The sequence below is a fragment of the Sus scrofa genome, chromosome 12 (assembly GCF_000003025.6).
Source record: "Sus scrofa isolate TJ Tabasco breed Duroc chromosome 12, Sscrofa11.1, whole genome shotgun sequence".
Classification (NCBI taxonomy): domain Eukaryota; kingdom Metazoa; phylum Chordata; class Mammalia; order Artiodactyla; family Suidae; genus Sus; species Sus scrofa.
The window spans coordinates 25,268,077-25,291,265 of NC_010454.4; the positions used below are offsets into that span (position 1 = coordinate 25,268,077).

At 48.4% G+C, this 23,189-nt stretch overlaps 1 protein-coding gene across 10 annotated transcripts in view; it reads left to right on the forward strand.

The window, feature by feature from the left end:
• LOC110255214 (beta-1,4 N-acetylgalactosaminyltransferase 2-like) overlaps window positions 2,086-23,189 on the forward strand; it is a 32,862-nt gene continuing 11,758 nt past the window's right edge. For 3 of the 10 annotated variants that reach the window (XM_021067115.1, XM_021067114.1, XM_021067118.1), the window contains exons 1-8: window positions 2,086-2,240; window positions 13,078-13,278; window positions 14,991-15,128; window positions 17,970-18,076; window positions 18,261-18,491; window positions 19,512-19,549; window positions 20,306-20,486; window positions 22,430-22,516. In XM_021067115.1, coding sequence (XP_020922774.1) covers window positions 2,227-2,240; window positions 13,078-13,278; window positions 14,991-15,128; window positions 17,970-18,076; window positions 18,261-18,491; window positions 19,512-19,549; window positions 20,306-20,486; window positions 22,430-22,516 — 997 coding nt within the window. In that variant the 5' untranslated portion in view covers window positions 2,086-2,226. Of the gene's footprint in view, window positions 2,241-2,262; window positions 2,567-13,077; window positions 13,279-14,990; window positions 15,129-17,969; window positions 18,077-18,260; window positions 18,492-19,511; window positions 19,550-20,305; window positions 20,487-22,176; window positions 22,300-22,429; window positions 22,517-23,189 lie in introns of those variants that run through there. The other 7 variants (XR_002337159.1, XM_021067117.1, XM_021067120.1 and 4 more) reach the window with 4 other exon arrangements.

The window sequence follows — 23,189 nt, forward strand, 5'->3', positions numbered from 1 at the left end:
GGAAGCATAATTTCCCTTTCACAGCTCTTCCTAGAAAAATAGTTATTTGTAGCAGCCACTTCAGAACTCCCTCCAGCAGGGTTTCTCTTTTCTGCTGCCGGCGAAGAAGCTCTGAGCTGAATTTGGGACTCACCTGCACTAAGGTTGGGGACTCTGGCATTTCTTCCTACTCTTTCCAGACTTATTTGGTTTGATTGATTTTTCTTTTATTTACATGGCCTTCTGCTTTTTTTTTTGCTTTTTTTTTTTTTTTTTTTTTTGCTTTTTTAAGGCTGCACCTGTGGCATATGGAAGGTCCTAGGCTGGGGGTTCAATCGGAGCTACAGCTACCGGCCTACACCACAGCCACAGCAACATGGGATACGAGCCGGATCTGGGATCTACACCACAGCTCATGGTACTGCCAGATCTGAGAGAGGTCAGGGTTTGAACTTGCATCCTCATGGATACTGGTGGGATTCTTTAGCTCTGAGCCAGGATGGGAACTCCCTACACTGTGTTCCATATTATGTGTCTCTGGCTTAAATTCCTTTTGGCGACCTAGCAGGGTAAAGTACATACTGTATACATGTCATTTTACAAGCATTTTGTGTGTGTGTGTGTGTGTGTGTGTGTGCACGCACGAAGCATATGGAAGCTGGTCTGCACCACACACACACACACACACACACACACACACACACACACACACACACAGCGGGAGTCTAAATCACAGCTCACTGGCAACCCCAGATCCTTAACCCACTGGGCGAGGTCAGGCTTTGAACGCGCATCCTCATGGATGCTAGTTGGGTTCGTTTCTGCGGAGCCACAAGAGAACTCCTTTGTAATCCGTTTTTCTTTTCTAGGGCCGCACCCATGGCATATGGAGGTTCCCAGGCTAGGGGTCGAATCCGAGCTGTAGCCGCCGGCCTAGGACGGGGCCACAGCAACGTGGGATCCCGGCCGCATCTGTGATCCTACACCACAGCTCACCGAGCGCCGGATCCTTACGGGGCCAGTATCGATCCAGAAACCTCATGGTTCCTTGTCGGATTTGTTAACCACTGAGCCACGACGGGAACTCCTCTTTCGCAATCATTTTGAATGCCAATGTTCTGTTTGCGACTTAAGCTGGGGCGTTGTAAAATACAATACAGTTGAGATGAACCACAGGAAGCTTCCCAGCACCAAACACGGGGTTTGAAAAGGGTTTGGCGAGTGCTAATTTCATTTGAAATTCATCAGACCCCTCCATACTCAGAGGCATTAAGTAGCTGTATAGGTCTGCTACCGGGATTCAACCCGCTTCAACCCGCTTTCCTCCCGGCGTCTTTTGCTAGAACAGTGGAGCAAGAGTGCCGGTGGCGGAGTAGCATGTAGGCAGGGCAAAGACCGAGCTTGGAGAACCCGCTTGTAAACTGCGGGGGAGACAGTGGGGTTCCTGGACAAGGGGAGACATTTTCAAACGGAAAGAAAGCGATGGGCACAGGGGTTTTGTTGTTCTTTAAGGCATAGAGGGAACTCCACTTACCTACCGAGAAGGAGAAGTGGAGTGGTCCCAGACAGACTGGGGGATGGGGAGGGAAGCGAGCGAGCAAGATTGCAGCCCTCCGGCAGGGTGCGCTCCGCGATCAAAGCGCGTTGCCTGCACCGGCTCCCACCGCCCTGAGTGGTGACCCGAGCGGGAGAAGGGAAGCGCAGTGCAACCGGCACCGGTCCTTCGACGAAACGCCCCTTCTATCAACTCGGACCCCCATCGAGGCGGAGTTTTGCCGGCTCGGGGTCGCCACTCGTCCGGGGCTTCCGAGTCACTCAGACGCAGTTCAAATTCCAGTTCTTTGATCGCCCCACTTTGTCTCAGCTGTCCTAAAAGTAAGGCTAGTAACGGTACCACTCTGTTGTGACTAATAAATGGCACAAAGTAAACAAAGCGTTTAGCCCCAAGCTCGTACCCAGTGCCGTAAGCAGGGGCTGTGGTCATTACTGTCACCTTTTCGGCCTCTCCAGGGCGTGGTGACCCGTGGCGGATCGGTTTGGCGTGAGGTTCAATCAGCGCCAAACGACGACAAGGTTGCAAAGACCGACAGCGCCCAGCTGCGCCCAAGGCAGGACCTAGAAGGTGGGCGGGTCCGACCCAAGCTCTCGCGGTTTACCAGGAAGAATTTGCCGGGGTTGGTGCTAGGGCTGTCCAATCCGCGGAGTGGCACCACCAGCCCAGAATGTCCCGAGGCGACGGGATTAAGGATGACTTCGTACAGGTGCGTGTCCCTCGAGAAGAGACAAATGGGAAGTCAAACTTGGCCAGCCAGTGGCGCCATCCGGGAGCGGCCAGGTCCCGGGGCCCCGGAGCCGAGGGAGGGGGCGGCGGGTCTCCAAATTAAGTCCGACCGGCTCCGTACGTCGGTGTGGCAGCGAGAAGGAGACTGCGCCTCGGGACGCTGTTGGGAGTTCCTGCTCGTTCCCCCGCCCTGCGCCCCATGGAACACTGGTTTTCCAGGGGAACATTCGACGTGGAGGTTGCCTCTCGTGGCGCAGAGCACGGGGGGCGGCCCGGAACTCGGAGGTTATGACCAGGGCTGGGGATGTAAGTCTCGGGGGATGTGGGTCCCCGGCGCGGAGGCCGCGGGCCCCAGGCTGTGGGGAAGCGGAGGCTGCGTCCTTTACGCTGCATTAAATAACAGCTTGGGGGTTTTAGAGGCAGAGTTTTTGAAGAAGTCGGTTTTCTAGGAGTTCCCATTCTAGCTCAGCGGTTTACACCCCCCCACCCCCCGTATCCACGAGGACGCGGGTTCGATCCCTTGCCTCGCTCAGTGGGTATGTTGCTGTGAGCTGTGGTGTAGGTCGCAGACGCACTCGGACCTGGCGTAGCATCTAGTTGCAGCGTAAGGCGGGCGGCTGCAGTTCTGGTTAGACCTCCTAGCCTGGGAACTTACATATGCCCTAGGGTACGGCCCTAAAAAGACCAAAAGAAAAAAATTTTAAAAGGTCAGTTTTCTGTTCCAGAAGACAGCCTCGGGGCAGAGTGAGCGTCCGTGTTGTGGTTTGGGGCGCTAAAAAAAAACCTCTGAGTAGCATAATAATTAACGGAGGAAATGCGGACTTGGTGAGCTCATTTAATTTTTATAAACAGGAAGAAGGATCAGAAATACATTTTGTGGGAGTTCCCGTCGTGGCTCAGTGGGTAACGAATCCGACTAGGAATTGCAGGTTCCATCCCTGGGTGAAGTAGCCGGCGTTGCCCTGAGTTGTGGTGTAGGTCGCAGACGTGGCTCGGATCCCGCGTTGCTGTGGCTCTGGTGTAGACCGATGGCCACAGCTTCAATTAGACCTCCAGCCTGGGAACCTCCATACACAGGCACCTGCGGCCCTAAAGGGCTTAAAAAAGGGGAAGGGGGGGGAACCATGTTGGTTAGATGATGTTTTATGAGGATTAAAATGAAGTATACGAGTTCTATGATGGTGCAGCAGGTTAAGGATCCAGCGTTGTTCCTCCTGTGGCAAGGGTTTGATCCTTGGGCACCCGGGGAACTTCCTCATGCCCTGGCGCTGCCGAAACAAATAAGGAAACCAAGAAACACGTTTGTACTGAGGCTATGGCAGAACTCAGCAAAGGGAGGTAGCTCTTGCGTTACCACCTAAAGTCTCTGCTAAGGCTTTCCTTCCAGCACTTCCCCAAAATTATCTCATCCCACATTCCTTAGTGAATGAGGAGAATGACCAGGAGTCCTGGTACCACGATCCAAACTGGTGCCAACCGAACATTCTGGCAAGTCCATGTTGCTGTGTTTATGTCTCTAAGATTTTAAGGCTGCTGGCTTGGGTGACCTTGGGAAACTGGTTTCTTCCTCAGAAGAAACTTACTCTTTTAAATGTTTTCTTGCCTGTTTCGTTTTCTTTTCTTTCTTTCTTTCTTTTTTTTTTTTTAAATTAAAGAGTGTCTGATTTCGAAATGGGCGTTTCTGATCTTTGTCCCTCTGAGTAAGGACATTTCCCTGTAACACACCCTACCAACCCAGGAAATGATCGCTAATGAAGCATGCACTAAACTAAAATAAATGCTAGCTGGTGAATTCATTTCATTTCATCCACTGTGGAGCACTTATTTGTTACGTACAGACCCTGTTCTAGATTGTGCCTCTAATGCTCCCAGCAACACTCTTGGAAGAGTTATGTCCCACTTCAGAGCTGTGAACACGGAGAATGGAGGTTGCCCAAGGGCAGCATTATAAGGAGCAGATGGGAATCCAGCTGTACTTGAGGATAAAGCCAATGCTTTTTTTTTTTTTTAATCTTTTTGAAAAGTTAAAGTATAGTTGATTTACAGTGTTGTGCCAATTTCTGCTATACAGCCAAGTGACCCACTCATACATATATATACATTCTTTTTTTTTTCCCCTTTGGTCTTTTTGTCCTTTTAGGGCTGCTCCCGCGGCATATGGAAGTTCCCAGGCTAGGGGTCTAATTGGGACTGTAGCCTCTGACCTACACCACAGCCACAGTAATGTCAGATCCAAGCCATGTCTGCGACCTACACCACAGCTCACGGCAACACTGGACCCTTAACCCACTGAGTGAGGCCAGGGATCGAACCCGCAACCTCATGGCTCCTACTTGGATTCTTTTCTGCTGAGCCATGACAGGAACTCCGTTATATACTTACTGTGATTGCAAGTTTACTATTTTTTTTTCTTTTCTTTTTTTTAACCATTTCGGGCCACACCCTCAGCATATGAAAGTTCCCAGGCTAAGGGTCGAATTGGAGCTGCAGCTACTGGCCTACACCATGGCCACAGCCACAGCAACACTAAATCCGAACCGTTTCTGTGCCCTGAATCCTCATGGATGCTAGTCTGATTCGTTTCTGATGCGCCGCAGCGGGGAAAGCCCTGTGTGTTTACTCTTAAAAGGAACCTCTGCAGCTGAGCCAGGTCTATGTTGGAAACCAGTTGTACCGGTGAGTTCGTCGGATTACCTTGCACACAGAATATAACTTTTTTTTTTTTTTTTTGTCTTTTTGCCATTTCTTGGGCCGCTCCCGGGGCATATGGAGGCTCCCAGGCTAGGGGTCCAAACGGAGCTGCAGCCGCCAGCCTACGCCAGAGCCACAGCAATGCCAGATCCGAGCCGCGTCTGCGACCTACACCACCGCTCACGGCAATGCTGGATCCTTAACCCACTGAGTGAGGCCAGGGATTGAACCCGCAACCTCATGGTTACTAGTGGTTGATTAACCACTCAGCTGCAGTGGGAACTCCCGATTTTTACCCTTTTTTGAATGTGTCTCAAATGTGGTTCAACTATAATAGCGGGCGGACCCATATAATTTTAACATCCCCACTTAAGTACATAAAGTGCAGTTTTAACAGTGGAGAACATTTGTAGTTATCTATTAAAAATTGGGCGGTTGAACATTTTATTAAAAATCTCCTACCAAACAATTCCTATTAATGCCGTCCCAAGCGTTCCTGGGCCAGGGATCGTACTTGTGCAACAGCAGCAACCTGAGCCACTACAGTGACAACACCAGATCCTTTACCCACTGTGCCACAGGACAGCTATTCTCAATATCTTATAATAGGGAGTTCCTGTTGTGGTGCAGCAGAAAGGAATCTGACTAGTATCCATGAGGGTGTAGGTTGGATCCCTGGCCTCGCCCAGTGGGTCAAGGATCCAGCGTGCTGTGAGCTGTGGTGTAGGTTGCAGACATGGCTCGGAAACCGTGTTGCTGTGGCAGTGGCCGTGGTGTATGCGGGCAGCTATAGCTCCAGTTCGACCCCTAGTCTGGAAACTTCCATATGCCACACATGCAGCCTTAAAAAGAAAAAAAAAAAAATGTTGTAACAACCTATAATAGAAAAGAATCTGCAAAGGATATGTATGTGTATATATGTATATATGTAATTGAATCACATTGCTGTGTACTTGAAATTCACACAACATTGTAAATTAACTATACCACAATTAAAAAAAAAGGAATTTCATAAAATGCCAAAAAAATTGACTAAAATCATTGAAAGATATATTCTGTATGTTCTGCATAAGATACAGGCAACCCTTTACTAGAAATGTTACTCATTCACTCTCATTCTTTTTATTTTTTTCAATTGCTTTTTCTTTTTTCTTTTCTTTTTTTTTTTTTAATGGTCGCAGCTTTGACAGCGCCAGATCCTTTAACCCACTATAGCGGGCCAGGGATCAAACCCGCACCTCCACAATGCCCCGAGCTGCTGTAGTCGGATTCCTAACCCACTGTGCCATAGCGGGAACTCCTACTTTTTTTCCTTTGTCAAGAGTTCAGGCCTGTTGTCTTGCAGAAAACATTCTGATGTCCCTGATTTGTCTATTGTTCTTGATGGTGTTACTAAATTTTTATCCCTGTTTTTTCCTATAAATTGGCAGTGAGGTCTCTGAGGCTTGATTACATTTCGGTTAAATATTTTGGCAGTAATACTCCTTTAAATGATGTGTGTGCTTCCTATCATCATATCCGGAGGACAGTTGGTCAGGCTGCCTCACTATTAAGGATGTTTATTTGACCATGTGGTTAAGGTACTGATGCATGATCCTTTCATTGCAAAGATGCGTTTTTATCTCTTTGTAAAATAGTACGTGATCTCCGGAACAGCACCATTCAATATCCTGCCTCCAGGAGTTCCTGTCGTGGCTCAGTGGCTAATGAACCCGACTAGTATCCATGATGATGCAGGCTTGATCCCTGGCCTCGCTCAGCGGGTTAAGGATCTGGCGTTGCCGTGAGCTGGGGTGTAGGTTGAAGGCACAGCTTGGATCCAACATTGCTGTTGCTGTGGCTGTGGCGTAGGCTGGCAGCTGCAGCTGTGGTTAGACCCCTAGCCTGGGAACTTCCATATGCTGTGGGTGCAGCACTAAAAAGACAAACAAAAAACAAAAAACAAAAACCACAAAAAGCAGAACAAAACAAAACAAAATAAAATCCTGCACCTAGCAAATGTTTTAGAACAGATGGACAGTCCTGGAGTTCCCATCGTGGCTCAGTGGTTAACGAATCCGACTAGGAACCATGAGGTTGTAGGTTCGATCCCTGGCCTTGCTCAGTGGTTAATGATCCGGCGTTGCCATGAGCTGTGGTGTAGGTTGCAGACGCGGCTTGGATCCCACGTTGCTGTGGCTCTGGCATAGGCTGGCGGCTACAGCTCGGATTGGACCCCTGGCCTGGGAACCTCCATATGCCGCAGGAGTGGCCCAAGAAATGGCAAAAAGACGAGGGAAAAAAAAAACAAAAACAAAACAGATGGACAGTCCTGGCCAGAATCATTTATTACAATGTTGGTAGCAAAGTGGTGATTTTTCTATCATTTGTCCTACATATTTTTTTTTTTTTGTAAAGAGGAACTTTTTTTTTCTTCAATGGGTAAAAGATTAAAATTTCATAATCAGAAAAAAAGGATAAAAATGGTTGCATGCAAAAATATAAGCAAAGAAAAAAGCAGAAAAAAATTCTGGAGATCCGTTCTAAAACGACATGAACAATCTACATTACGAAAGTATATGTACACTTAGAAGTGGTTAAGGTGGTAAATTTTTTCTTTCTTTCTTTCCTTCTTTCCTTCCTCTCCTCTCCTCTCCTCTCCTCTTTCTTTCTTTCTTTCTTGTTTTATTGAGGGCCACACCTATGGCATATGGAGGTTCCCAGGCTAAGGGTCAAATCGGAGCGATAGCTGCCAGCCTACACCACAGCCACAGCAACGTCAGATTTGAGCTGCATCTGCGACCTACACCGCAGCTCATGGCAAATGCGGGATCGTTAACCCACTGAGTGAGGTCAGGGATTGAACCTGCATCCTCATGGATACCAGTCAGGTTTGTTTCTGCTGAGCCACAACGGGAACTCCAAGGTACTAAATTTTATGTGTTTATTATCAGGATTAAAAAACCTTTTTAATAAATTGTATTGGGGAAGTAATTAAAAATAAAGAAAAAAAGAAAAAAAAACTCTGTCTAGTCACTTATGATGGAGCATGATAATGTGAGAAAACAGAATGTGTACATGTATGTGTAACTGGGTCACCATACTGTACAGTAGAAAAAAAACTGTATTGGGGAAATAACAGTTTAAAAAAAAAAGGTTAAAAAACCCTGTGTTTTGGGCAAGGTGTGCAGCGGCTTGATGTGGGATCTCACTTCCCAGACCAGGGATTGAACCTGGGCCACAGTGGTGAGAGTGTAGATCCATAACCACTGAACCACCAGGGAACGCCTCCAAACTCTTTTTGGCAGGGTGGAGGTGCCGTGCCAGTGGCATATGGAGTTCCTGGGCTAGGGATCAGATCTGAGCCACAGTTGCAACCTATGCTGTCAGGGATCAAACCTGTGTCCCTGGCGCTGCAGTGATGCCACTGATCCCATTGTGCGCAGTGGAAACTCCCTCTATTTTGTTCCCTTGCTTGGTGGGTTTAGGATCCGGCGTTGCTGTGGCTGTGGTGTAGGCCAGCAGCTGTACCTCTCATTCCACCCCTAGCCTGGGAACTTCCATATGCACCAGGTGGGGTCCTAAAAAAAAAAAGCAAAAAAATTTTTTTTTCATTGATGTGGTTTCAGAGTCCACACTTAACTAACTTTTTAAGAAAGTACCACTTCTTGGAAGTTCCCAGGCTACTAAGGGTTCAGGTTCTCGCTTTTTCCTCTGTGGCCTAGGTTCAGTCTCTGGACTGGGAACTGAAATCTCACATTGAGAAGTTCCCGTCGTGGCTCAGAGGTTAATGAATCCGACTAGGAACCATGAGGTTGCGGGTTCGATCCCTGGCCTCGCTCAGTGGGTTAAGGATCCAGCGTTGCTGTGAGCTGTGGCGTAGGTCGCAGACGTGGCTCAGATCCCCCACGTTGCTGTGGCTCTGGCTCTGGCTGGCAGCTACAGCTCCAATTGGACCCCTAGCCTAGGAACCTCCATATGCCCTGGGAGCGGCCCTAGAAATGGCAAAAGGCCAAAAAAAAAGCCAAAAAAAAAAAAAAAAATCCCACATCGAGCTAATGCATGCCATAGGCAAAACAAAACAAAACAAAAACCTGCTACTAACTTCTTGATTTTTGGTGTAGTATCAAAGATAAATATCTACAATATTGAAAAAGCAATTAAAGTGTTTCTCCCTTTTCTGGTGACATACCTGTGTGGGGCTGTATTTTCTTCATATTCTTCAGCGAAACAACCTGTCCTAACAGATGGTTCATTTTATCTATTAAGCTAAACATTAAATAGGCAAAAAGGTAAAATGATGCCACTTTTCCTCACTACTGTTTTTTTTTTTTTTCTTTTCTCTTTAAGGCTGAATGCACCGCACATGGAGGTTCCCAGGTTAGGTGTTGAAACAGAGCTGTGGCCACTGGCCTACGGCAGAGCCACAGCAAGGCCAGATCTGAGCTGTGTCTGTGACCTACACCACAACTCATGGCAACGCTAGACCCTTAACGCACTGAGCGAGGCTAGGGATCGAACCTACAACCTCAAGGTTCCTAGTTGGATTCGTTAACCACTGCGCCACGACAGGAACTCATGTTTCTGTTTTTGTTTTTGTTTGGGTTTTTTTTGGCCACGCCCGAGGCTTGCAGAAGTTCTCAGGCCAGGAATGGAACCCATGGCACAGCAACGACCAGGGCCGCTGCAGTGACAACACTGGGTCTTTAACCTGTTGAGCCACAGAGAAAGTCCGACCCTATTTTTGTTCTGTTTTCACTAAGTGATGCAATTTTAAGTTTTAGTACCTAATAGAAAAAGGAAACAAACCCAACCCTCAAAAAGGCCAAGACCACACTCACTTCCCCCAAATGCTGCCCCCCATCCAGGTTGTCAGTGATTTGTTTCTATCTGATAGTCTGAAAATTGTGTTAGGAACTTAGGATGTGATCATTCTTTTTTTTTTTTTTTTTTTTTTTTTTTTTTTTTTTTTTTTTTTTAAGGAGGGAGAGCAGATGAGACTGTGGGCCTAAGATGAGCTGACAGCATGGCGTCGGTGTGGTTTTGCCCCACAGTGGCACTGAGTTATCCTTGCTCTCCTAGAAGGAACATGCTTTTGTTTTTGTCTTTTTAGGGCCGCACCTGCGGCACATGGAGGTTCCCAGGCTAGGGGTGGAATCGGAGCTACAGCTGCCGGCCTACACCACAGCCACAGCAATGTGGGATCTGAGCCACATCTGTGACCTACACCACAGCTCACAGCAATTCCAGAGCCCTGACCCACTGAGCAAGGCCAGGGATGGAGCCTGTGTCCTCATGGATACTAGTCAGATTCGTATCTGCTGAGCCATGACGGGAACTCCAAGAACAGCATTCGTTAACGGTGACTCATTCATTTAAGATGCTGTTGTGTCCCACTGGTTAATATTTGTTTGGCGTATTTACGTCGTTATTCGTCAGTACCTATATTTGCATCACTGCAAAGCTGGTTTCTTATAAACCAGTCTGGAGTTACTTGTGAAGTGTGGATTTGGGACTTTGAAAAGTACATAGACCTTTGACAAATTCCTGGATTTTTTTTTTTGGTCTTTTGTAGGGTCGAACCGGTGGCATATGGATGTTCCCAGGCTAGGGGTCTAATTGGAGCTACAGCTGTTGGCCTAAGCCAGAGCCACAGCTCACAGCAATGCCGGATCCCTAACCCACTGAGCAAGACCAGGGATTGAACCTGAAACCTCATGGTTTCTAGTTGAATTCATTAACCCCTGAGGCATGAAAGGAACTCCTTTTTTTTTTTTTTTTAAATTTTTACAGGTCTGTTTAAGTCTTTTGTGGGGTTTTTTTTTTTTTTTTTGGCTTCATTGGGAATTCTTTTGTTTATTTATTTATTATTCATTTTATTTCCCCAATACATTATTCTTTTGTGTTTTTGTAGAAAGTCATCCCTTTCATCTAGGTATTCAGGATCTAGGCTTCTCTATTTAAAAATTTTTTTTAAGTTAAAAAAAACTAAATTAAAATTTTTTTAAATTTATAAAAATTAAAAAATTTTAAATTAAAAAAGATTTTTTTGTGTGTGTGTATTTTAGGGCCATTCCCATGGTATATGGAGGTTCCAAGGCTAGGCCTATACCACAGCCACAGCAATGCAGGATCCGAGCCACATCTGCAACCTACACCACAGCTCACGGCAATGCTGGATCCATAACCCACCCAGCAAGGCCAGGGATCGAACGTGAAACCTCATGGTTACTAGTTGTATTCGTTTCTGCTGCGGCACAGTGGGAACTCTTTTTTGGGGGGAGGAGCAGGTGAAGGAGAAAAAGATAGCTTTATTGTTTTGTCAGGCAAAGGGAGCCATAGCAGACTAATGCCTTAAAGACACTGCCCCCAAAATTTTATTTATTTATTTATTTATTAAATTTTTTTTTTTTTTTTTTTTGTCTTTTCTAGGGCTGCACTCCCGGCATATGGAGGTTACCAGTTAGGGGTCTAAATGGAGTTGTAGCCACTGGCCTACACCACAGCTCACAGCAACGCCGGATCCTTACTCCACTGAGCAAGGCCAGGGATCAAACCTGCAACCCCATGGTTCCTAGTTGGATTCGTTAACCACTGAGCCAAGACGGAACTCCCCCCCAAAATTTTAAATTAAAAACGATTTTTTTTTTAGGGCCGCACCTGTGTCACATGGAAGTTCCCAGGCTAGGGGTCGAATTGGATCCACAGATGCCAGCCTATGCCACAGGCACAGCAACGCCAGATCCAAGCCGCATCTGCCACCAGTTTGCGGCAATGCCAGAGCAAGGGTGGGGATTGAACCTGCATCCTTAGGGACACTGGTCATGGTCTTAACCCACTGAGCCACAATGGGAAGTCCTTCTAGGCTTCTTTTGTTTCTCCCACCTTCTGTCTTCTCTCTCTTCTTTCCTCCCCTCTATTCTCAGTTCAGGGGATTAGGATTAGCCGAACAATATCTCTGGTTCCCCATTTCTGGGAAGGAAATTCTGGCTGATTAGCCCCATTCGGATGAGGTGAACACCCGTGGTCCACTCAGCCAGGACCAGGGGAGCGTCATGTGATATAACCAGACTCATTTGTAGGCGTCGCTTCTGGGTCAGGAGGAAAGTCTTAGAGCAAGGAGGTTATAAAGTTGTCTGGAATTCCCACCCTGGCACAGTGGGTTAAGAATCCGACTGCAGTGGCTCAGGTCACTGGAGAGGTGCAGGTTTGATCCCTGGGCCCAGTGCGGTGGTTAAAGGTGTAGGTTGAAGCTATGGATTGGATTCAGTCCTTGGCCTGGGAACTTCCACAGGCCATGGCTGTGGCCATAAAATTAAAAAAAAAAAATAAAAGAAAAAACCAGTTGTCTACTCTGTGCTTAGATTTAATGATGATTCCATTTTAGTTTTTTTTTTTAATTCACCACTTTCTATTTGGCTATCTCTAAAATCTTGTTTCTGCTTTTCGTAGGTTCGTTTTGTTGTCCATTTTCAAATCCCTTATTTTATTGCTTCCTTTATTAATTTTAGGATTGTGATCAGAAGTGCGTATTTGAAAAACTTCACATTTTCCACTGAGTATAGTTTTTTGGCCATGCCCACGTATGCAGAAGTTCCTGGGCTAGGGATGGAGGTCATGCCACGGTGGTGACCAGAGCCACAGCAGTGACCACACCAGATCCTTAACCCAATGAGCCACCAGGGAACTCTCTGCAGATTTGATTCTTTACTTTTCTATTTATCCGAAATCAGTTTTTTAAATGATTTTTATCATTTCCATTATAGCTGGTTTGCAGTGTTCTGTCAATTTTCTACTGCACAGCAAGGTGACCCAGTCACACACACATGTATACATTCTTTTTTCTCACATGATCATGCTCCATCGCAAGTGACCAGACATCGTTCCCAGTGGATCCCAGCAGGATCTTTTTGGGTTATTTTATGGTTTCCTTTGCTGTGCAAAAGCTTGTCAGTTTGCTTAGGTTTATTTTTGCTTTTCTTTCTCTTTTGCTTTGGGAAGAAATCAATTTTGATACGTAGTGTACGAAACAGGTTTGACTTGCATTTTTGCTCAAGTTGCTATTCCCATCTATGTCGCACAATGAAATCTTTTTTAACATACTCAGAAAAGATTTTAACAGCGTTTGCTCTCTTGTGTCCCAACAGCCCTAGATGTCTGTCGATCCTCAAGATTTCGATGGTGCTTTTGGTCCTGAGCGTTGGACTCTTTATGTTCCGAAGCGTGTTCCTCGATACAGACTTCAGTCTCCTCAACTCACCCATCCCGTCCCCCACCCTGGATGCGCAGACGCTGAAGCTTCTACCTGAGAAACATGTCAGGAGCCTCTTCACCTACAGTGGAATCTGGTGAGATGGCAAGAAGACCGCCTTGCTCTGACACTTCCCTGGCTCCTCCTGTGGCTTTACTGTGTCCTTATTTTTTTGGCTTTTTGCTATTTCTTGGGCCCTTCTCGCGGCATATGGAGGTTCCCAGGCTAGGGGTCCCATCGGAGCTGTAGCCACCGGCCTACGCCAGAGCCACAGCAACGCAGGATCCGAGCCACATCTGCAACCTACACCACAGCTCGCAGCAACACAGGCTCCTTAACCCACTGAGCAAGGCCAGGGATCGAACCCTCAACCTCATGGTTCCTAGTCGGATTGGTTAACCACTGCGCCACGACGGGAACTCCTACTGTGTCCTCTTATGCCCACTTTACAGCCAGTTCCCTACCTTTCTGCACCTGTGCTGATTGGGAATGTGAATCCTGACTGCGGGACCTGGTGGGGGTATAGCTCAGGGGTAGAGCATTTGACTGCAAACGGCAGGACTAGGAAGGGGCTTGGTCTGCTGGGCATAGCCTCTATAGCACCCAGCAAAGTTCTTTAGGACTTTGGAGGGCCTATTTAACTAAAACTGTAGGAGGAGTTCCCGTTGTGGCTCAGTGGTGACAAACCCAACTAGGATCCATGAGGATGCGGATTTGATCCTTGGCTTTGCTCAGTGAGTCGGGGATCCAGGATTGCGGTGAGCTGTGGTGTAGATTGAAGACGAAGCTCAGATCCCGTGTTGCTGTGGCTGTGGTGTAGGCCGGCAGCTGTAGCTCCGATTCCACCGCTAGCCTGAGAACTTCCATATGCTGCAGATGTGGCCCTAAAAAACAAAAACACATGAAAACCCCCAAAACTAAACAAAATTATAGGAAAGATGTGGCCTTTCTGGCCCTCTGGCCTTTTCATCTGGTGGGTGGGGCTGCAATGCCTCTGAGATTCCTGTGACTCTCAAGTTTAAAGGAGTTTGGGGAGTTCCTGTCATGTCGCTGCAGAAACGAATCCGACTAGGAAGCATGAGGTTGTGGGTTTGATCCCTGGCCTCGCTCCGTGGGTTAAGGATCCGTGGTTGCTGTGAGTTGTGGTGTAGGTCCCAGACGCGGCTTGGATCTGATCTTGCTGTGGGTGTGGTGTAAGTTGGCAGCTGTAGCTCCGATTGGACCCCTAGCCTGGGAACCTCCATATGCTGCGGGTGCAGCCCTACAAAGCAAATAATAATAATAATAATAATAATAAATAAAGGACTTTGATTCCAGAGAGGAGGCCTTCTCGCCCTCCTTCCTTCCTCTCTTCCCTTCCTTCCCTGTGTCTTTGGGAGCGGCCGCTGCTGGGATTCCAGGGTCTCAACCCAACCCTGGCTCTAGGTATGGGAAAGCCTAGGGGGAAAAACACACTGGATTGGGAGTTCCCATCATGGCTCCGCGGAGATGAATCCGAATAGGAACCATGAGGTTGCGGATTCGATCCCTGACCTTGCCCAGTGGGTTAAGGATCCAGCATTGCTATGAGCTGTGGTGTAGGTCGCAGATGCGGCTCGGATCCTGCGTTGCTGTGGCTCTGGCGTAGGCCGGTGGCTACGGCTCCGATGAGACCCCAGCCTCGGAACCTCGCGGCCCTAAAAAGACAAAATAAAATAAAATAAAAATAAAAAGTTAAAAAAAAAAAATACACCGGACCAAGCTTGCGGCTCCCCCTCACCTACCAGCCCACTTTCCCAATCTGTGATCTTTGACCTTGTCTTATTTTAGGCTGTTCCCGAAAAACCAGTGCCAATGTGACGCCTTCGGGCATCAGGGAAGCTATAACTTGGAGGATGCCTACGACCCGCGTGACCTCCCCGCAGTGAACCTGAGGAGACAGGCTGAGCTCGAACACTTTCAGAGGAGGTATTGCAGATGCTGAGGGCTCTTGCGCCCTGAGATGGAGCGGAAGCTCTCTACTCATTCCCGAGGGTGTGGCTCCAAGGAGGGGGGAGGGAATGCCCTCTTTTTTTTTTTTTTTTTTTTTGTATTTTGCCTTTTCTAGGGCCACTTCCCATGGCACATGGAGGTTCCCAGGCTAGGGGTCTAATCGGAGCTGTAGCCTCTTGCCTACGCCAGAGCCACAGCAACGCCAGTTCCGAGCTGCATCTGCGACCTACACCACAGCTCACGGTAACGCTGGATCCTTACCCCACTGAGTGAGGCCAGGGATCGAATCTGCATCCTCATGGATCCTAGTCAGGTTCATTTCCACTGCGCCACAAGGGGAACTGCACATTTGTGGTTTTAAAAGAGGAGGGGATAGTTGTGTGTATAAGTGTTTGTGGGTAGGTGCATTTATACGTTGAGGGAGAAATATGAATAGTGGTGGTAATATTTAACCATGGGCTTTTGGTAGTGGCTTGTAGTGTTTGCCAATTTCCACGGTTTAATAATCACACTGTACACAACATTGTAAATCAACCCTGCTTTAGTAAAAAGTTCAAAAATTAAAGAAAAACTCAACCCTACAAGAAATCACACTGTGGCTGATTTCAAGTCTCCCACGAGATATCATTGCATGCCGGTTATATAATATCTCCATCCACAGGGAGATTGATGCAAATAACCTCAAGAGTAGAGATAATATTTTAATATTTTTTAATATTGCATGTAAAGATTTATTTAAAATGGCTCACATTGAAAACCAGCAATTGAAAATGTATTAAAATAATTCGAACGTGGTGAGTGTTGAGCAGGTGTTACCTTTGATCTCTTTATGTTATGTTACATTTTATTTATTTCTTTCTTTGTTTATTTATTTATTTATTTATTTACATTTTAGGGCCACACCCGAGGCACATGGAGGTTCCCAGGCTAGGGGTCCAATCGGAGCTACAGAAGCCAGCCTACACCACAGCCACGTGGGATCTGAGCCGCGTCTGTGACCTACACCACAGCTCAGGGCAATGCTGGATCCTTAACCCTCTGAGCAAGGCCAGGGATTGAACCCGAAACCTCAAGAATGCTGCATTGGGAGTTCCCGTCGTGGCGCAGTGGTTAACGAATCGGACTAGGAACCATGAGGTTGCGGGTTCGGTCCCTGCCCTTGCTCAGCGGGTTAACGATCCGGCGTTGCCGTGAGCTGTGGCGTAGGTCGCAGACGCGGCTCGGATCCTGAGTTGCTGTGGCTCTGGCGTAGGCCGGTGGCTACAGCTCCGATTCGACCCCTAGCCTGGGAACCTCCATATGCCGCGGGAGCGGCCCAAGAAATAGCAACAACAACAACAGCAGCAAAAGACAAAAGACAAAAAAAAAAAAAGAAAAAAGAAAGGAAGGGAGAAAGAAGTAAAGAAGAAAACAAGTATTGAAAAGGATTTGGAGAAATTGAAACCCTTGCACACTGTTAGTGGAAATGTAAAGTGGTATAGCTGCTGCAGAATAAAATACAACAGTCTTCAAAAAGAAAAATTAAAAATAAATTATAAGATGACTTAGCAATTCCACTCCTGGGTATGTAACCAAAAAAAAAAAAAAAAAAAAAAAAAAAGAATGCTGCATTGGATTCTTAACCGGCTGAGCCACAACAGGAACTCCGTGATTTTGATTTTGATTTTTTATTTTTATGTCTTTTTGCTATTTCTTGGGCCGCTCCCCCGGCATATGGAGGTTCCCAGGCTAGGGGTCCAATCCGAGCTGTAGCCGCCAGCCTATGCCAGAGCCACAGCAACTCGGGATCCGAGCCGGGTCTGCAACCTACACCACAACTCAGGGCAACGCCAGATCGTTAACCCACTGAGCAAGGGCAGGGACCGAACCTGCAACCTCATGGTTCCTAGTCGGATTCGTTAAGCACTACGCCACGTCGGGAACTCCGATTTTTATTTTTAATGTGTGTTGTTGTAATCTGCCTTAGTTTCTTTGTGGAATTCGAGGCTGGAGGGAGGGGCAGGAATAAAGAAGAGGAGAGAATGCAGGACAATCCGACGATTTACTTTGGATTTCTCCCCCTTTGCAGCCCAAAGCTCTGGGCACAGATACCCCTTTAAGAGCTAGCCAGCAGTTCCTGTCGTGGCTCAGTGGTTAACGAACCTGACTAGTATCCATGAGGATGTGGGTTCGATCCCTGGCCTTGCTCAGTGGGTTCAGGATCCAGCAATGCCGTGAGCTGCGGTGTGGGTCGCAGACGTGGCTCGAATCCCGCGTTGCTGCGGCTGCAGTGTAGACCGGCAGCTACAGCTCTGATTGGACCCCTAGCCTGGGAACCTCCATATGCCGCGGGAAGTGGCCCTAGAAAAGCAAAAAAAAGAAGGAAAAAAAGAAAAAGAACTAGCCGGTGGGGACAGTGAGGAGCTCCTGCTGTGGTACAGTGGAATCAGCTGTGTCTGGGGAGCACGGGGATGCAGGTTCAACCCCTGGCCTAGCACAGTGGGTTAAAGATCTGTTGCTGCAGCTGCAGCTTAGGTCGCAGTCACAGCTCAGGTCTGATCCCTGGCCTGGGAACTCCATATGCCTCGGGGAGGCCAAAAACGAAAGAAAAAAAAAGAACGAACCAGTGGGAGCAGTGGGAGTTCCCTTGTGGCTCAGCACGTTAAGGAGGATCTGGCATGGTCACTGCATTGGCTCAGGTCGCTGCCGTGTGGTGGGTGAGATCCCTGGCCTGGGAACGTCTATGCCGTGGGTGTGGTTGCACCCCCCTCCCCCCCAAAAAAGAGCTAGTCAGGGACAGGTATCAAGGCAGCTGCTGATGGTTTTGTTTCCCTGCAGAGAAGGGCTCCCTCGCCCACCGCCCCTGCTGGCTCAGCCCAACCTCCCCTTTGGGTACCCGGTCCACGGGGTGGAAGTGATGCCTCTACACACCATCCCCATCCCAGGTAGGTGCATCTCCACCCGGACAGGACCCAGGCAGCTCTCGTAGTCCTTCTGAAGCAAAGCAGGGAGCAGAAGGGAGCAGTTATCCGCTGAGTCCTTCCCGGGTACGCGGCACAATCCATGAAGCTGGACATGGTTTCATTTGATGTTATTCTCACTGTTTCCACCACTGGGAATGGCACTTAGGAGCTGTCGCCTCCCTGGGCATCTGGGATCGTGTAGGAGAGGACGGAGATCTGAGTGCCTCGAGGAATCTTAGGCCATTATTGGCTTTTTGGTGTCTGTCAGCATCAAGGGAGCAGGCAAAGCCTCAGCCCATCTCCAGGGACTGCATATGGAAAGAATATTTCTATCCGTTACAGCTCCTCCACGAGGGGTTTTTACACACACCTCTCGTCCAGCATACATCCCTGCGAGGTAAATGTTATTTTGCCAATTTCCCAAATAAGTTTAGGCCACAGAAGGAGGATGTGTTTGAGTGAGAATTTGCATTAGTCATAAGAACAGAGATAGATTTTAAAGTAAAAACATTTGAGATGAGTTGCTGGTGTTTTGGGGTTTTTTTCTTTTGTTTTGTTTTTTTGTTTTTGTCGTTTGTCTTTTTAGCACCTGGAGGTTCCCAGGCTAGGGGTCAAATCGGAGTTGTAGCTGCTGGCCTACAGCAGAGCCCCAGCAACACCAGATCCGAGCTGTGTCTGCGACCTACACCACAGCGCACAGCAATGCTGGATCCTTTACCCATTGAGTGAGGCCAGGGATCGAACCCACAACCTCATGGTTCTTAGTTGGATTCGTTTCCACTGCGCCATGACAGGAACTCTGAGTTGCTCGTGTTTTTAAGTACTCATTTAAAAAATGATTTGCCATTTTGGCTAATTCTCTTTCTAGTGTGTAAAACATATGTAACATAAAGTTTACCATTTAGGGGAATCCAACTAGACACCATGAGGTTTTGGGTTGTATCCCTGGCCTCGCTCAGTGGGGCAGGGATCCGGTGTTGCTGTGAGCTGTGGTGTAGGTCGCAGACTCAGCTGACAATCTGTTTTGCTGTCATTGTGACGTAAGCCAGCAACTGCAGCTCTGATTCGACCCGTGGCCTGGGAACTTCCTTATGCAGAGGGTGTGGCCCTAAAAAGCCCCAAACCCCCCCAAAACCCAACAACAACAAGACAAAAAAAAAAAAAAAAAAAACCCAAACTAGGGGAGGGCATCAGAGGCTTTGGTTTGCTGGAGTTTGCAGAGGTCCGTTGGACACCATCTAGCAAGCTCTAGTGGGGAGGCGAGCGGTCTGCAAACACCCTGGATAGGTGACACTTGAAGGGGCTCTGGAGGGATGTGTAGGAATTGGCCAGGGAGCTGAGAGCATCAGGGAACTCTTGGCATCCTCTCAAATGCTTTTTTTTTTCTTTCCTTTCTCCTTTTTCCTGTGACCTCCAGGCCTCCGGTTTGAAGGACCAGATGCTCCCATCTATGAGGCAAGAGTCCCCTTCCCAGCCCCACTTTGCACTTAGCATCCTGTCCTTGGCTCACTGCCCATGCGCTTTTCCCCGTGGTGGTGGCTGGTCTCAGCGTTTGACAGAGAGACAAAGATGGGGCAGACAAAGATGCTGTAGCTCTGATTGGACCCCTAGCCTGGGAACTTCCATGTGCTTCAGGTCTGGCCCTAAAAAGAAAGATCTGTTGACTGAAATGTTTCCAGCAGTTTTTTTTCTTTCTTTCTTTTTTTTTGTCTTTTGTCTTTTTAGGGCCGCATCCAGCGGCACATGGAGTTTCCCAGGCTAGGGGTCCAATCAGAGCTGTAGCTGCCAGCCTACGCCAGAGCCACAGCCACACCGGATCCGAGCCGCATCTACAACCTACACCACAGCTCGAAGCAACACTGGGTCCTTAACCCACTGAGCAAGGGCAGGGATCGAACCTGCAACCTCATGGTTCCTAGTCGGATTCGTTATCACTGAGCCACAACAGGAACTCCAGAAGAAATCTTTAAGAATGGATGCCACTTAACTCTGCATGCCAAGAGTTAAGAATGTTTCAGAAATGGCCCTTGAACACACCAGGTCCTAGGTCCTAGGCTTTTGGGGCTGGGGCAGACACTCCATCAGAGCCAGACCCTAGCTTTCGGGAGCATGAAGCGTTCTTCTCCTCACACCCTTATGCATGCTGCCCCCTGCTGGCCGTCCTGGGTATGTGCCTCTCTGCATTTAGGCTTTCTACCTCCTTTATCCTAGGTCACCCTGACAGCTTCTCTGGGGCCACTGAACACCCTTGCTGACGTCCCAGACAATGTGGTGAAGGGCAGAGGCCAGAAGCAGCTGAACATTTTGACCAGTAGCCGGGAGCTTTTGAATTTCATCCTCCAGCATGTGACATACACGAGCACAGAGTACCACCTCCACAGAGTGGATGTGGGTGAGTCCGTCCTCGGATGGCAAAATGCTGAGGGACCCCATAAACACCACCACTGCCCCCGCCCCCGGCTCTCAAGGTCATCCTTCTCCAGGAAGCCTGCTTCCCTGGCTCCTGTTTCTAACGCTAGGCACCTCACTTCCCACTTAACTGTACCTGGTACTATCCCCGTGTTGCCATTGAGCCCGTGGAGGGACCTGAAAGAAAGACAGTGAAATGCCTGCTTGTCTGTACATGAGGACAGATCATTCATGCTCTGCACCTGGAAACCATCCCCTTCTGCTCCCCGTTCTCATCAGTGATCAAAGCTGAAGGTTCCCTGTTCCGGTTGTGGTGCAGTGGAAATGAATCTGACCAGTATCCACAAGGTTGGCGGTTCGATCCCTGGCCTCACCAGTGGGTCGGGGATCCGGCGTTGCCGTGAGCTGTGGTGTAGGTCGCAGACGTGGCTCAGATCCCATCCTGCGTTGCTGTGGCTGTGGTGTAGGCTGGCAGCTGCGGCTCCTATTCGATTCCTACCTTGGGAACTTCCATATGCCACGGGTACGGCCCTAAAAAGCAAAGGAAAAAAAAGAAAAAGAAAAAGCTGAAGGTTTCAGCTGCAGTAGAGGAGAACACAGTCCACGTGTCAGTGGCTTGTCCTGAGCATTACGGGAAAGAGGGATGTGGGGGAGCTGTCAGTCCCAAGGCAGTGGCTTTGTCTTCCTCCTCCCCTCCCATCCCAAACCCGACTCTTACTCCCAGAATTCATGGGAGACCAATTCCTGCCACCCTCAGGGCAGCCCCACTTACCTTCTGGATGAATTAAAACCCTTTTCCGGGAGTTCCCATTGTGGCTCAGTGGTTAACGAACCCAACTAGTATCCATGAGGACACGGGTTTGATCCATGGCCTTGCTCAGGGCGTTAAGGGTCCGGCATTGCGTGAGCCGTGGTGTAGGCTGCAGAAGTGGCTCAGATTCTGCGCTGCTGTATAGGTATAGGCTGGTGGCTATAGCTCCAGCTGGACTCCTAGCCTGGGAACCTCCATATGCCACGGGTGCAGCCCTAAAAAGAAAAAGACAAAAATAAATAAATACATAAATAAATAAATTACCCTTTTCCGGAGTTCTTGTGGCTCAGTGGACTAAGAACCTAACTAGAATCCATGAAGATGCAGGTTTGCTCCCAGGCCTCGCTGCGGCATAATTCGCAGATGTGGCTGGGATTCCATTGGCTGTGGCTGTGGCTGTGGTGTAGGCCGGCAGCTACAGCTCCGATTTGACTCCTAGCCTGGGAACCTCCATATGCTGCACCTGCAGCCCTTCAAAAAAAAAAAAGGGAGTTCCCGTCGTGGCGCAGTGGTTAACGAATCCGACTAGGAACCATGAGGTTGCGGGTTCGATCCCTGCCCTTGCTCAGTGGGTTAATGATCCGGCGTTGCCGTGAGCTGTGGTGTAGGTTGCAGACGCGGCTCGGATCCTGCGTTGCTGTGGCTCTGGCGTAGGCTGGTGGCTACAGCTCCGATTCAACCCCTAGCCTGGGAACCTCCATATACCGCGGGAGCGGCCCAAGAAATAGCAACAACAACAACAACAACAACAAGCCAAAAAAAAAAAAAGGCACTGTGAGGTGAACTGGGCTGGTAGTGTTACCCTGGTTTTGGAGGTGGAGGTGGAGGTGCTGTGACTTACCCAAGGTATTTCAAATTGTAGATGCAGAGTCAAACTTAATCTACCCCTCTGATTCCAAGCCCACTTCACCCGACAGAGTCTCACGGGGGCAGACATGTGCGTTTCAGAGGCAGTCAGCAGGTTGCTTCCGGAACACACAGCAGGGTAGGAGCCAGAATGCCATAGACTCTGTGGGGTCCTCAGTCCTTCACTCCCCCATCACGTGGGCTTCCCCGGCCTCGTGGGGAGTGACCCAGATACCGTGCACCAGCCCTGACCTGATTTCTCCCTCCAGTGAGTCTGGAGTCCAAGTCCTCAGTGGCCAAGTTTCCGGTGACCATCCGCTATCCTGTCATGCCCAAGTTATATGACCCTGGACCAGGTAAGACCCTTGTCCCTGGGGCTCCATGGTGGGTCCCTGGAGACTGTTGGGTGAGATGCAGAAGGGCTCCCCTCTGAGATGGAGGAGGAGACTCGATGAAATAAAAGCTCCAATAGGAGTCCTGTTAACAAGCTTTTTTTTTTTTTTTGGTTGTGCCCGCAGAGTGGAAGTTTCCAGGGGAACCTGTGCCACAGCAGTGACCCAAGCCACAGCAGTGACAACACTGGATCCTTAGTCCACTAGGCCACCAGGGAAATCCAACAAGCTTTTTTTGGAGGAAAAAAATGCTAGAATACGCTCTTAATACTGCTTCATTACGTTTAACTTATTGTATGGTTGAATTTATTTTGAAAAAAATCTAATGATTTATGACATTTTAATAAGTAATAATTATAAAAATACAATGTTATTGGACCATGAAGAGCTATGTCAGTGGAATCAAATTAGATACCTAGGCATTCTTGTCATGGCTCAGTGGTTAACGAACTAATCTGACTAGGAACCATGAGGTTGCGGGTTCGATACCTGGCCTTGCTCAGTGGGTTAAGGATCCAGCGTTGCCATGAGCTGTGGTGTAGGTCACAGACGCGGCTTGGATCCCATGTTGCTGTGGCTCTGGCATAGGCTGGCAGATGCAGCACCAGTTTAACCCCTAGCCTGGGAACCTCCATAT